Genomic DNA, 15,585 nt, shown 5'->3' with positions numbered 1-15,585 from the left:
TCAGTAAAGTGAGCTTCAGTAAAGTTAGCTTCAGTAAAGTTAGCTTCAGTAAAGTGAGCTTCAGTAAAGTTAGCTTCAGTAAAGTGAGCTTCGGTAAAGTTAGCTTCAGTAAGGTTAGCTTCAGTAAAGTTAGCTTCGGTAAAGTTAGCTTCAGTAAAGTTAGCTTCAGTAAAGTTAGCTTCAGTAAAGTTAGCATCAGTAAAGTTAGCTTCAGTAAAGTTAGCTTCGGTAAAGTCAGCTTCAGTAAAGTCAGCTTCAGTAAAGTTAGCTTCAGTAAAGTTAGCTTCAGTAAAGTTAGCTTCAGTAAAGTTAGCTTCTGTAAAGTTAGCTTCAGTAAAGTTAGCTTCAGTAAAGTGAGCTTCGGTAAAGTTAGCTTCAGTAAGGTTAGCTTCAGTAAAGTGAGCTTCGGTAAAGTTAGCTTCAGTAAAGTGAGCTTCAGTAAAGTTAGCTTCAGTAAAGTTAGCTTCAGTAAAGTGAGCTTCAGTAAAGTTAGCTTCAGTAAAGTGAGCTTCGGTAAAGTTAGCTTCAGTAAGGTTAGCTTCAGTAAAGTTAGCTTCGGTAAAGTTAGCTTCAGTAAAGTTAGCTTCAGTAAAGTTAGCTTCAGTAAAGTTAGCATCAGTAAAGTTAGCTTCAGTAAAGTTAGCTTCAGTAAAGTGAGCTTCGGTAAAGTTAGCTTCAGTAAATAGCTTCAGTAAAGTTAGCTTCATTCATTGAGAGAAAATGTGCGCCTTTGGGGTTTGTAGTCTTTGTAATTACGTATTTTCACAGTCTTATACCTCAACAGTTTTAAATCAAACTGCAACTTTCTTGACTTTAAAATGTATCTTTTAAATTGACAAACATCATATGTGTAATTCAGGGCACAATTCAAACGGGATCAAAATATTTGTGTTCTCTCGCCATTGACTACCATAAAATATTTTTCCGAAATAAGGTCCCATGGTGGTCGGCCGGAAGGGGAGGGGCTTAGGCTCTCTATGGAGCAGCATCAGACTCACATTCTGACTAGCATCTGAGTATGACGACGCCAGGCTAGCAGCACCAAGCATGGATTCGAAAATCTCACTGCACGCAATTGGATAACACTACGACTATACGCCCCATACGCTTCGCTACACGCGGAGATGACTGGTAGATTAGACTCTTGTCGTATCCGGTCGGCAAAACGGCAAAAACGTCCTTCTTGCAAAGGAACGATTCAAGCGCCGTCTTCTGTTCCTCTTTTAGATAAAAAGCCAAGTCTAACTCGTTTAGTGTAGCGGCCAAAGCCGTTTCAAACAACTGGTGTTCATCCATAGCCATCTTGCAATGTTTACTAATGACTTCGACGTCACAGCACTATCGTCATCCGTTTAGCTCCGCCTATATCAGATACACCGATGTGATTGGTGCAGCTCGGCTGCAGGGGCATAGTTAATGAGCATCATTACTCAATGCCAGAGTGACTCGCTGAGCAAACTCAAAGTGTGCTCTCGCGAGAACTCTGGATTTCCAGGGTAGAAAATGTTCATAATTAATGTGATTTTCAAATGACTGCCACACCATTGGAATAGAAAAGTCATTGGAAAATGTCAGTTCTGAGAGAACTGTATTGTTCAGGCATGCCGGTGTTTCTCATAGATTATTCCCGATAGCTTTGGCATCAAACATCTCGTTTGCGATTTGCAGCTTTCCTCAGTTCTTCTGCTTTGCTACTGTTGTTATTGTCTCTCCTGTCGTTTGTTCCCTCAGTATCTCTTTATCTGTGATTACAGTACGGCTTCTGGTGCAAAAGCCTGTGTCATCTCTCATTACACTACTCTTTCCGTTCCACTGCATGCCTTCAGATCATTTCAAGATGTGAACAAACAGCTCTTCTCTGCTCGCCGTCACAGATGTGTGCTAATATTTTCAAAGCACTCGATTAGAGAGGAAAAAGGGAATGGTTTTCGAACATCCCAATCACAAAGTAATCACACAAAAATTGCAGCCTTACGGAGGTGATAATTTCTTTAATAGTGTACGCATGACACACACACTCTCTTATGTTACAGAGAGCGGAAATGCATTTTTAGTGTGTTTTCATGAACACATGCACTCAACTGCATTTTATCGTGTAGTGCAGAGGCCACCGTTTGCCGATTATGACCCCAGACTGAATCCATTCGGACCGCAAGTCATTTATCATAAACATAAACACAGCAGTTTTAGAGAAATCTGTCATCTGAAAAGGTGCATTCTCAATGGGTTTTGAATCATAATCATACGAATCAATGCATGAGTTCAGTGAATGCAGAGCTTGTTGGTTCTTGTGCACAGAAGACAGAAAGTGTGAGATAATCGTCTAATTATGAGCAAATTACACTTATAATGCAGAAACACAACATTACCGCTTAAGTTAATTTATACCATGGTCTGTGTGAATACTCGATTCTGATTGGCTGCAGGGTGTCCATTAAAGAGTGATTGAGGACACCTAGTAAAGGAGTTCTGGTGAAACTGTTTACCATTCGAAATTAATAAATAAATGCGCTGGCTACATCAGCTGTGAGTAACCATAGCAACAGGCAGTCAAAGTATCCGGTTACAATTAATTGTATTAAAACAAACATCTAGTTAGCCGTTACACTATGCCTACCTGTGTGTTTTAATTATAGGTTAAAAAAAACGAAAGTGTAACGCCCATGGCTAGACAAGCCGAACTTACATGAAAAAAAAACCCTGTTAAAGCCTCACTAAGTAGGAATTCCGTTTTTGTCAAACAGCGCCCCCTAGAGTCGCTGTGGAGTACTTGTACTGTCGTGAATAGCACTCACGCAGAGATGGCTCGCACTCACGGCCGGATCCCCTCCCCCTGTACACCGGTACCTGTTCAGTAGGATGGACGCTGTAACGAGTGGAAATAAGGTGTGGCCCCTTTAAGAGCTGCGCGCGCCCAACACCACATGTATACGGCGCCGGGTTATTTCTGTTTGATGCTCATTTTATCAGAATTTGATCAGATCTGTTTTTTGCCGTAAAGCAATTTGTTACCTCGCGAGACCTGATATCACACGATACTTCCTAACACTGAGGCCGGCGGCCCAAAGTTGCAAGGGTGGTTTTGCGGCTCACAGGCACCAGGGGGTGCGAGACGACCACCATTCAACACGAAATCACTAATATAAACATTACAATGACTCCAAAGCTGTTTGGTTAAGGTAAAAAAGTTACTTAGTTCACCTTTAAGTTTCTGGCTCGTGAGTTAGCTAAACTGAAGGGTTCTACGACTATAAATATCTCCGCTTGCTAAATAAACCGTCAGGCGTAACCAGGGAAACCAAGTTATTGTTTGTAAAAACTTTAGATTTCGATTGTAAAACTAATTAAAATATAAACTAATGTTTTAAAAATGTGTTATTTGGCAAGTGACCGTGGTATAAGCGGGTTAATGCCCTTCGAGGTGTCCACTGTCAGGTGTTAATGGACTTCGGTGGAGCTTCGCTGCGCGTCGGACGGTTCACGCCTCGCCGTCGGCCATTTTGTCCAGTTTGTCATTTTTCTTTTACAAAATATTCTACTTTGCTTATTATGGGGGCCCTAAAGGGACATTTGCAAAAATGTAATATACAGACTTATCCCTGCGCACATGAGAAACATTTCACGTACGCACTGTTTTTTGTTCTTGTTTTTACAGTTTCTGTTTTATACTGTCCATAACATATATTTTCTGTGCGTCTCGGCGGTGTGCATTGGGATATTTACCAAGTTCAAGGGTCCAAAAAAAAGGGCTGATTCAGTCAAAAGTGCTCAAAAGTTTGCTTTCGTTAGAGCAGTGCATTATATTTCAAGGTCTTGTGTCTTTAAAGACCCACTCCGATGAAAATAATGTTTTTCTAGGTGTTAACATGTTCTTGTGGCATTTTTCTGATGTTAGAGGACATATCTTGAGAAAAATAAGCTCAAAGTTGTATTTCTGAGTATTTCTACATTCAAATGGCTGTGAATCAGTAGCAGACGCTAAAATGCCGGCTAAAATCGACTGGAGTTGTGACGTAGTAACTCCACTGGGCGTCTCCACACGCGACGTCTTGGAGTGAAATAATGATCGGTGATAACTTTGATTAACTTCGGATAATAATAATTAACGTGTATATAATACTGTTGCCCCACCGGTATTGGGGGTGTAAGCTAGCGGGAGATACAGAGCTCTCAGCAACGGGCAGGGGGAGGGGCGTCTCCGTGCCAACGGCTCCGCCCACAACGCAGAGGCGAATTGCTAATGAGCTACTGCCGCTCTGCTGAAGCGGAGTCCCAGAAAACGGCACAGGTTTTGTGATTTTGGCTACAAATGGCATAATCATAATTTAAAGACCACTGGGAATGTTTAAAAATAGCTCAAAATATGATCGGAGTGGGACTTTAATAAATTTAGTTCTGTGGCGGCCGAGAAACTGCATTGTCGTATGCCAAGATTAATGGTTGATGAAAAAACACTGGTACAGTAAAAAATGATTTAACAAAATAATTGGATTTCGTTGGGCAGTATATTTATATTGTCCAATATAAAAATGATTGGAACAGTAAAATGTACTAACATTTCATATTTCACAAGATCAAAGCTCCCTGTATTAAACATGTTGTGGGATTAAACGCATCGTACAGATGGCAGAGAAATGCTGATGTTCTTCATTCAATATGGACTTCATAAAGGGAGGCTCACACGTAAAAACAATAGGGCTGGGCGATATGTAAAGAATATTTTAGCGATAATCGCCTTAAAAAGTATCTCGATATCCGATTATATGGTCTACCCAAGCCCCGCCCCCAACACACCCCGCCAGAGACACACACCGTAAACACAAGTGAAGTTGAGTTTGGCTGCACTTTATCTAATGATAGCCTGCGATTCAGTTAGTTTGATTTAATGATTGAAACGTTAAAGGTTTTACTTTGGTTGGTTTGAGCTTAAACAAACATAAAACATTAGCTTTGCTGTTATGTTAGTGTTGCTAACAATTTCCACACTGTTCTTATCGCATCTGTGTTTGAAACGGATTTCGCTTCGCTAGGAGAACTGTTGAATACACAGAACTGAACACAATCACAGAACTGAACACAATCACAGAACTGAACACAATCACAGAACTGAACACAATCACAGAACTGAACACAATCACAGAACTGAACACAATCACAGAACTGAACACAATCACAGAACTGAACACAATCACAGAACTGAACACAATCACAGAACTGAACACACAATCACAGAACTGAACACACAATCACAGAACTGAACACAATCACAGAACTGAACACACAATCACAGAACTGAACACAATCACAGAACTGAACACAATCACAGAACTAAACACAATCACAGAACTGAACACACAATCACAGAACTGAACACAATCACAGAACTGAACACTGAACACAATCACAGAACTGAACACAATCACAGAACTGAACACTGAACACAATCACAGAACTGAACACAATCACAGAACTGAACACTGAACACAATCACAGAACTGAACACAATCACAGAACTGAACACTGAACACAATCACAGAACTGAACAATGAACACAATCACAGAACTGAACACTGAACACAATCACAGAACTGAACACAATCACAGAACTGAACACAATCACAGAACTGAACACAATCACATGAACACAATCACAGAACTGAACACTGAACACAATCACAGAACTGAACACAATCACAGAACTGAACACTGAACACAATCACAGAACTGAACACAATCACATGAACACAATCACAGAACTGAACACTGAACACAATCACAGAACTGAACACAATCACAGAACTGAACACAATCACATGAACAATCACAGAACTGAACACAATCACAGAACTGAACACAATCACATGAACAATCACAGAACTGAACACAATCACAGAACTGAACACTGAACACAATCACAGAACTGAACACTGAACACAATCACAGAACTGAACACTGAACACAATCACAGAACTGAACACAATCACAGAACTGAACACTGAACACAATCACAGAACTGAACACTGAACACAATCACAGAACTGAACACTGAACACAATCACAGAACTGAACACTGAACACAATCACAGAACTGAACACTGAACACAATCACAGAACTGAACACAATCACAGAACTGAACACTGAACACAATCACAGAACTGAACACAATCACAGAACTGAACACAATCACAGAACTGAACACTGAACACAATCACAGAACTGAACACAATCACAGAACTGAACACTGAACACAATCACAGAACTGAACACAATCACAGAACTGAACACAATCACAGAACTGAACACAATCTGGGGATTGTAATAATGGGGAATGCATGTGGATGTCATAGCAAGGCGTCTTGCCTTGTTTTCATACGGTCCGATGTTTCTCTTTCTTTTTTGGCGTAATCGCCAGATTTAATGATGATACATTTTATTTCCTAATTATAATGTGTAGCACTGTTTTTAAACTTGTATTCAAACTATAATGTATTTGTTATTTGTCTAAAAATGAATTGTTTGGTTCTGCATGAGCAAAAAAACGTTTTTCCCCATCCTCCTTTCTGGTTTTAGAGTTCTTCTCGAAATAAAAATTAGGCTTACTGCTTTATTTATTAAGAAACAGAAGTAATTAAAAATTATATTTAGGTATTTTATTTTATATAACCTTAACTATTCAAATAACAGTCAAGTTACTACAGCACTGTTGTCAGCAATTCAGCATTCGTTTCAATGAAACAAAAAGCTGTCGTATATCTTCAGAAGATTTATTGTGTGTATGTGTGTGTGTGTGTTGCTATGATAGTAAAACCAGTCATTTTTGATCTTGTGGGGAATTTTTTTTTTTCGGTCCCCATGAGAAAAACAGCTTATAAATCATACAAAATTATGTTTTTTGAAAATGTAAAAACGCAGAGAGTGTTCTGTTATTGGAAGGTTTAATTACTTGTGTAAGAGGAGAGACATACAGTATAAACACCATTACGTCTATAGAGAGTCCCCATAAAACATGAAAACCCAACGTGTGTGTGTGTGTGTGTGTGTGTGTGTGCGTGTGTGTGTGTGTGTGTGTGTGTGTGTGTGTGTGTGTGTGTGTGTGTGTGTGGAAAAGAGCTTAGTTAAGATTCTTTGAAAATGTCTCTTTCTGTGCTCCGTTGGGGGAAACTGCATACGGCTCTGGACCGATGTTGAGAGTATGTAAATAAATCAGCATTCATCTTCAGACGGCCTGTGAGGCTCGTGCGCGTGCGTGTGCTGATAGTGTGTGTGTGTGTGTGTGTGCTGATAGCTCCAGCATCCCGGCTGTGTGTTCCAGTGATATACGGGGCGTCCCGCTGTTTCACTGCACTGAAGCGTGTAACGGCTCGAGCTCCTGCGGTGTGACTGACAGCCAGCAGCACTTCCTCAGTTCCCACTGTTCCCTGTCCGAACATCTCCATCTCTTCTGTGTGGGTTTCTTTATGAAGAAAGTGCATAGCGACGATGTTTGTCAAGTCAAGTCACCTTTATATATAAAGCACTTTGTACAATACAGAGTGTTTCAAAGCAGCTTTACAGAGATAACGGGAAAATAATGCAACAAAGTTTGTTTCTAGAAGAAAATAGCGTCACAGTCCAGCTTAAGTCAGTTCAGTGATGGTTCATTTTTGTTGTAAAAACGTTATTAATTTAGTTAATTTATATATATAGCCGCTCTGGAAAAAACTGTGATGTCATCGTCCAGCTCAGTTCAGTTCTCATATAATGCTGTCAATGCAGATCAATAATATTGTTGAATATTAAATTAAATGTCCCCAACTAAGCAAGCCAAAAGCCAATGGCAACAAAGGCGACAGTGGCAAGGAACTAAAACTCCATCAAATGTGTGTGTTTTGTTAGATGACCGATATCATTTCCACTGCAAGAGAGTCAAACCTGAAGCTGACCCTGGCGTTCGGGATCGGGATGCATCACGCAGGCCTTCACGAGCGGGATAGGAAGACCGTGGAAGAGCTCTTCGTCAACTGTAAGATCCAGGTGAGACCAACAGGTGAACCGTTTCCACACTCGTTCCCAAAGCGAGCGCAGGAACTAGGTTTGGGTGAATACCGTCAGCTGAGCGATTATATAAGCATCATACATGCACTGATGGAGCACCTCTGTTGCCTTTTATGAGGGATAAGTCGATTTATTGGAACAAATCCAAACGAAACGTTCTTCTTGCTGTTCTCATGGGTTTATGTCTTCAGTGGCTTGGCTGTAAAAACATTAATGGTTATGTTGATATAATGCAAATGTGATATTTCACACATCAATATGGTAGCGGTGCAGGATAGTTTAGCATGAGAAACACAGTTTATATAGACATTTCACAGATATGTTTGATAAAAGTCTCTTCTGCTCACCAACGCTGCATTTATTTGATCAAAAATACAGTAAAATCAATAATATTGTGAAATATTATTACAATTTAAAACAGCTGTTTTCTGTGCGAATATGTTGTAAAGTGTAATTTATTCCTGTGATCAAAGCTGTATTTTCAGCATCATTACTCCAGTCTTCAGTGTCACATGATCCTTCAGAAATCACCCTGATATGAGGATTTGCTCAAAAAAAAAATCTGATTATTATCAGTGTTGAAAAAAGTTGTGCTGGTCAATTTATAAAAAAATTTTTTTTTTTTTTCAGGATTCTTTGAGAAACATAAAGTTAAAAAGAACAGCATTTATTTGAAATAGATAGCTTTAATGTTGTTAGAAGAGAGTGCTTAAACATCTTAAATTCAGTTTGATCAAAATTAAGGCCATAGAACGTCTTAAATATCTTAAATCGTATAACAAACCGTAAGAGTTTTTAAATATGGGGACGGAATAAGAGGAATCGCAATTATGTGATTGATTATCATAAAAAGGAGAGGATTCTCATCCTCTGTCACAGGACGGAAAGAATAATTATTTTACACATTGATTCAATATATAGATTTTACTAGTGTCAGCACAATTGCCTTACTTTAAGCACATTATGATTATACCAGCAAAATTCAATATCTGTCACCCTCTAATTTGCAGCTAGTACGTAAAAAAATGTCAATGCATATGTATATATTGAATAAAACATTTATTGAGAAATAGTTATGCTATTTCACAGTTGAATAAAACTTTAAAATGCATGATTTATTTTGAAATCATGTGGGTTTGTTCTGTATGGACATACAATATACGTTTTTCTTTGCTCTGGTCTTAAAAAGTCTTAAATATGAAACATTTATTTTATAAACAATATTTGCAACACTATACAGAGACCCTGATAGAAGTGTTTAGTGTCACTCATTATTCATCTGTTATTTTACCAGGAATAATCCCATTGGGATGTAAATGTCTTCTACCAGGAGTCCTGGCCAAAGTGGCAGCACAAAAAAGGCTGTTTTTATTATTTTAATTTAGATTACAAAACCAGAAATATAAGACAAGTCAGTCACGTTTCCCTCAGGTAGGACTCTGAAAGGTTTCTAAGAACATTTAAAGATGGGACTGCTCCTAACATGCTAATACTCTGCATTTCTTCTGATTAGTTGAATGCACCATTATTGAATTAAAGTATTAATTTCTTTCAAAAATACAAAAGTCTTAATGTCGCTAACTTTCCCAACGACACTGGGAGTTCACAGGAAGACACTTTATCTCCCGGTGTAAACGGCAGTCTGTCTCGCATGAACACTTGTGATGCTAATATCAAGTGTGAACACAATAACTATTTCAGTTTTATCTTCTGGAACTGGGGACATTTTCAGCTCTTCCCAAAAACATATGGATTACATGCAGGGTTTGCGATTAACACGCCAAATGCGGGTAAAAATCAACAGTGGCGGGTAACGCTGTCACATCACGAGCTGACTTGGCGTGTTACCTATTATGTTTGCTCTCTTTGCTGGGGAAGTTCGTGTAAGTTAAATCTGCACAGAATTAACACAAATCCTCAACTACTGCAGCGTATTGTGCAGAATCTGCTCAGATCTGCTTTCTTGAACAGGAACGTCTCTTCGCAACACATAACGGCGCGCGTGTTCATTGGCATTGAGGCAAAAGCGAAGATTAAAAAGCATTTGGTTAACAGAAAAGACGGTTATTTTCCAGCATCCTACATTTTTTTGATGTTTGTACTGTATTGATCTGTACATCTAAAACACATTTTTGGTGAAGAGGATGAAAGAGGAAGGGAGCAGACGGCTGGATGACAGGATTTTGTTTCAATAAGAAATTAATGTATGAAATCCATTTATTATATACAGGTGAAACTCGAAAAATTAGAATACCGTGCAAAAGTTCATTTATTTCAGTAAATCAACTTAAAAGGTGAAACTAATATATTATATAGACTCATTACATGCAAAGTGAGATATTTCAAGCCGTTATTTGTTATAATTGTGATGATTATGGCTTACAGCTTATGAAAACCCCAAATTCAAAATTAGAATATTGTGAAATGGTTTTCATATCTGTAAGCCATAATCATCACAATTATAACAAATAAAGGCTTGGAATATCTCACTTTGCCTGTAATAAGTCTATATAATATATTAGTTTCACCTTTTAAGTTGAATTACTGAAATAAATGAACTTTTGCACGATATTCAAATTTTTTTTAGTTTCACCATATATATATATATGTGTATATGTGAATGAATGAAATACATTTTATTGTCCCCAAAGGGGAAATTTGTGTTGGACTCAAGGTGTTTACATTGAAATTGAAATGCATACTTTAAAATCACTAGTATTATAATAAATAACAATTCCTATACACACACATACATATACATACACATATATACACATCATTCATCATTTAACAATTTAATTGAAAAAGGGATAAAAGACTTCTTAAAACGGTTATATCTACACATCGGAAATCTGTATCGTCTTCCAGAAGGTAACAATTCATACTCAGTGTACAGAACATGCAATGGATCAACCACGATTTTATGTGCTTCTGTGTGTGTGTGTGTATAAGATGTGACGTAGTTAATCTGGTTAATTTATTTTCTTTCTTTTCTTTTGGGCTAGTAGAAGTTCTGAATGGCCAGTAACTTAAAAATTTACTAGCCAAATTGGCCGGTGAGTGAAAAAGTTCATTTCAAACCCTGGTTATATGAGAAACACACACACTAGTGGTTTGGTGAAATAATCCGACTTCTCCCATACGTGTTCCTGTGTCTCCTGTGTAAGGTGCTGATAGCGACGAGCACACTAGCGTGGGGCGTTAACTTCCCTGCGCACCTGGTGATCGTGAAGGGCACAGAATACTACGACGGGAAGACCCACCGCTACGTGGATTACCCCATAACAGGTAACATCTGTTTTTACATCTGTGTGTGTGTGTGGGTGGGGGGGTGGGGTTCGCAGACTGTCCAATGTCATTGATCTCTATCATTCTCATTCCAGATGTTCTTCAGATGATGGGTCGAGCGGGACGGCCCCAGTTCGATGACCAGGGCAAGGCTGTTATCCTTGTGCATGACATCAAGAAGGACTTCTATAAGAAGTTCTTGTACGAGCCGTTCCCTGTGGAGTCGAGGTGTGTACAGAGACAAGTCAAGTCAGCTTCATTTATACAGCGCTTTTAACAATATAGATCGTTTCAAAGCAGCTTTACAGTGATAACAGGAGATTACAGTAACAGAGATTTGTCTTTACAGCAGCTCTAGAATAAAGTTATTGTCCAGCTAAAGTTAGTTTTGATTGATTCACTTCCATTGCAAAGATCATTAGTTATTAACTTAAGGGCCGGTTACACGACACCGTTTAACTGAAAACTCTTAACGTGTTCTGGCCGCTCACGCGCACGACAGCAGTGTTTGGTGGCTCGAGAACGCGAACTACACAAGACAGAAACAAAGATCATTAGTTATTAAGTTAGCAATGCATCTCTCACTGTTCGGGCCAACTCTGAATCAACACTCACCAATGCTGTATTTTCTAAATGCCATAATCATTTGTTAACAAACAAGTATTCATTACTTCAATGAGCTCATTGTTTCTGCATTGCATTACTACATTGTTTATGTACATTTCTGAAATACATAACTTAGAGAGTTACCTCTGATAACAGATCACTCTAAACTTGTAATGTGGACTTTGAAATTGTGAAAAGCTCTATACACATAAATGTGAATTGAATTGAATTTTGACAGAAGTGGGTGTCTCCTGCCTGTCTCCTCAGTCTTCTGAGTGTCCTCTCCGACCACTTGAATGCAGAAATCGCAGCAGGAACAGTCGCCTCAAAGCAGGACGCCATGGATTACATCACCTGGACGTACTTCTTCCGCAGGCTGGTCATGAACCCGAGGTACAGCGTGTGCTTCTGAGTCTCATCGGTGACGGCATACGGCTGAACGTTTCAGATTCCTTTATTTCTCATTTTTATGGTCTACATAAAAACAAATTGTGTTTCACACATCCACCACTCACTAATTCAGTCCAAAACAATTGATTATAAAAATAAGCAGCTAATATATAATTGAAAGTCAAGTCAAGTCACCTTTATTTATACAGCTCTTTGTACAATACAGAGTGTTTCAAAGCAGCTTTACAGAGATAACAGGAAAATAATGCAACAAAGTTTGTTTCTAGAAGAAAATAGCGTCACAGTCCAGCTTAAGTAAGTTCAGTGATGGTTCATTTTTGTTGTAAAAAAAGTTATTAATTTAGTTAATTTATATATATAGTCCCTCTGGAGAAAACCATGATGTCATCGTCCAGCTCAGTTCAGTTCTCATATAATGCTGTCAATGCAGATCAATAATATTGTTGAATATTAAATTAAATGTCCGACTTAAGTCGATTTTCACACTGTGTGATTTTGGCCGCGATTTGGCCGTCTGAGACAAATTTAGCAAATCCTAAAACAATCCTCTGATCCTGGGCTAAAATCTGAAGTCTGTGATCGTAAGTTTGACATGTTGATCGACAGCCGATGAAATTCTGGAAAACCAGATTTGACTCTCAGTCCTGCAGTGACTTCTCCATGACCACCGTCAAAGTGTCTTCGCTTTTCAAGACAAGCCGTGACCAAAAGTAACATTAAAGATTTCAGTAACAGTTTATTTTACAGTCCCCTTGTTACATATACATGTACTTACCATGGTAATAACAGTAAATGATGCATAATTACATGCAACTAACCCTCAACCAAACCCTAATCCTACCCTAACCCTATAGTAAGTGCATGTAGTTGCTTAATATTACTCAGTACTTAAATATATAATTACACTGTAACAATGACACCTTAAAATAAAGTGTAACCGGGATTTCTTTGTAGCCACCATTTCAATCCCGCGTGTAATGAAGCTCACTGTGAACGTATGTGTCATTGATTGATGATGTTAAACAACTTTTCTTGCGGGCGTCTGTTTTTATCGTGTCTTGACTGTCGTACAGTCTGACATTAATGACAGCTGAGATCCTACAGTGTGACATGGCTTACAGCGAGGATCATGGTCGCACAGTCTGACATTAATGACAGCTGAGATCCTACAGTGTGACATGGCTTACAGCGAGGATCATGGTCGTACAGTCTGACATTAATGACAGCTGAGATCCTACAGTGTGACATGGCTTACAGCGAGGATCATGGTCGCACAGTCTGACATTAATGACAGCTGAGATCCTACAGTGTGACATGGCTTACAGCGAGGATCATGGTCGCACAGTCTGACATTAATGACAGCTGTGATCTTACAGTGTGACATGGCTTACAGTGAGGATCATGGTCATACAGTCTGACATTAATGACAGCTGAGATCCTACAGTGTGACATGGCTTGCAGCGAGGATCATGGTCGCACAGTCTGAAATTAATGACAGCTGAGATCCTACAGTGTGACATGGCTTACAGCGAGGATCATGGTCGCACAGTCTGACATTAATGACAGCTGTGATCTTACAGTGTGACATGGCTTACAGCGAGGATCATGGTCGCACAGTCTGACATTAATGACAGCTGAGATCCTACAGTGTGACATGGCTTACAGCGAGGATCATGGTCGCACAGTCTGACATTAATGACAGCTGAGATCCTACAGTGTGACATGGCTTACAGCGAGGATCATGGTCGCACAGTCTGACATTAATGACAGCTGTGATCTTACAGTGTGACATGGCTTACAGCGAGGATCATGGTCGCACAGTCTGACATTAATGACAGCTGTGATCTTACAGTGTGACATGGCTTACAGCGAGGATCATGGTCGCACAGTCTGACATTAATGACAGCTGAGATCCTACAGTGTGACATGGCTTACAGCGAGGATCATGGTCGCACAGTCTGACATTAATGACAGCTGTGATCTTACAATGTGACATGGCTTACAGCGAGGATCATGGTCGCACAGTCTGACATTAATGACAGCTGAGATCATACAGTGTGACATGGCTTACAGTGAGGATCATGGTCGCACAGTCTGACATTAATGACAGCTGTGATCTTACAGTGTGACATGGCTTACAGTGAGGATCATAGTCGCACAGTCTGACATTAATGACGGCTGAGATCCTACAGTGTGACATGGCTTACAGTGAGGATCATGGTCGCACAGTCTGACATTAATTACAGCTGAGATCTTACAGTGTGACATGGCTTACAGTGAGGATCATGGTCTTACAGTCTGACATTAATGACAGCTGAGATCCTACAGTGTGACATGGCTTACAGCGAGGATCATGGTCGCACAGTCTGACATTAATTACAGCTGAGATCTTACAGTGTGACATGGCTTACAGTGAGGATCATGGTCTTACAGTCTGACATTAATTACAGCTGAGATCTTACAGTGTGACATGGCTTACAGTGAGGATCATGGTCGCACAGTCTGACAATAATGACAGCTGAGATCCTACAGTGTGACATGGCTTACAGCGAGGATCATGGTCGTACAGTCTGACATTAATGACAGCTGAGATCCTACAGTGTGACATGGCTTACAGCGAGGATCATGGTCGTACAGTCTGACATTAATGACAGCTGAGATCCTACAGTGTGACATGGCTTACAGCGAGGATCATGGTCGTACAGTCTGACATTAATGACAGCTGAGATCCTACAGTGTGACATGGCTTACAGCGAGGATCATGGTCGTACAGTCTGACATTAATGACAGCTGAGATCCTACAGTGTGACATGGCTTACAGCGAGGATCATGGTCGCACAGTCTGACATTAATGACAGCTGTGATCTTACAGTGTGACATGGCTTACAGCGAGGATCATGGTCGTACAGTCTGACATTAATGACAGCTGAGATCCTACAGTGTGACATGGCTTACAGCGAGGATCATGGTCGTACAGTCTGACATTAATGACAGCTGAGATCCTACAGTGTGACATGGCTTACAGCGAGGATCATGGTCGTACAGTCTGACATTAATGACAGCTGAGATCCTACAGTGTGACATGGCTTACAGCGAGGATCATGGTCGTACAGTCTGACATTAATGACAGCTGAGATCCTACAGTGTGACATGGCTTACAGCGAGGATCATGGTCGCACAGTCTGACATTAATGACAGCTGAGATCCTACAGTGTGACATGGCTTACAGCGAGGATCATGGTCGC

The 15,585-nt window shown here is 39.8% G+C and overlaps 1 protein-coding gene across 1 annotated transcript in view; it reads left to right on the top strand.

The window, feature by feature from the left end:
* The window catches only part of LOC130078189 (activating signal cointegrator 1 complex subunit 3), a gene marked incomplete at both ends in the record, with an annotated part of 215,830 nt that overhangs the window by 177,781 nt on the left and 22,464 nt on the right, over positions 1 to 15,585 (top strand). Inside the window, 4 exons of the mRNA XM_056243713.1 lie at positions 7,877 to 8,014; positions 11,203 to 11,323; positions 11,419 to 11,551; positions 12,197 to 12,322. Of these exons, the coding sequence (XP_056099688.1) occupies positions 7,877 to 8,014; positions 11,203 to 11,323; positions 11,419 to 11,551; positions 12,197 to 12,322 (518 nt within the window). The remainder of the gene's footprint in view (positions 1 to 7,876; positions 8,015 to 11,202; positions 11,324 to 11,418; positions 11,552 to 12,196; positions 12,323 to 15,585) is intronic.

Source organism: Rhinichthys klamathensis, unplaced genomic scaffold, assembly GCF_029890125.1.
Source record: "Rhinichthys klamathensis goyatoka isolate OS25496 unplaced genomic scaffold, OSU_Roscu_1.1 h1tg000829l_1, whole genome shotgun sequence".
NCBI classification, from domain to species: Eukaryota; Metazoa; Chordata; class Actinopteri; order Cypriniformes; family Leuciscidae; genus Rhinichthys; species Rhinichthys klamathensis.
The sequence above is the reverse complement of the archived record's forward strand: the minus strand, read 5'-3'. Positions and strand labels throughout refer to the sequence as shown.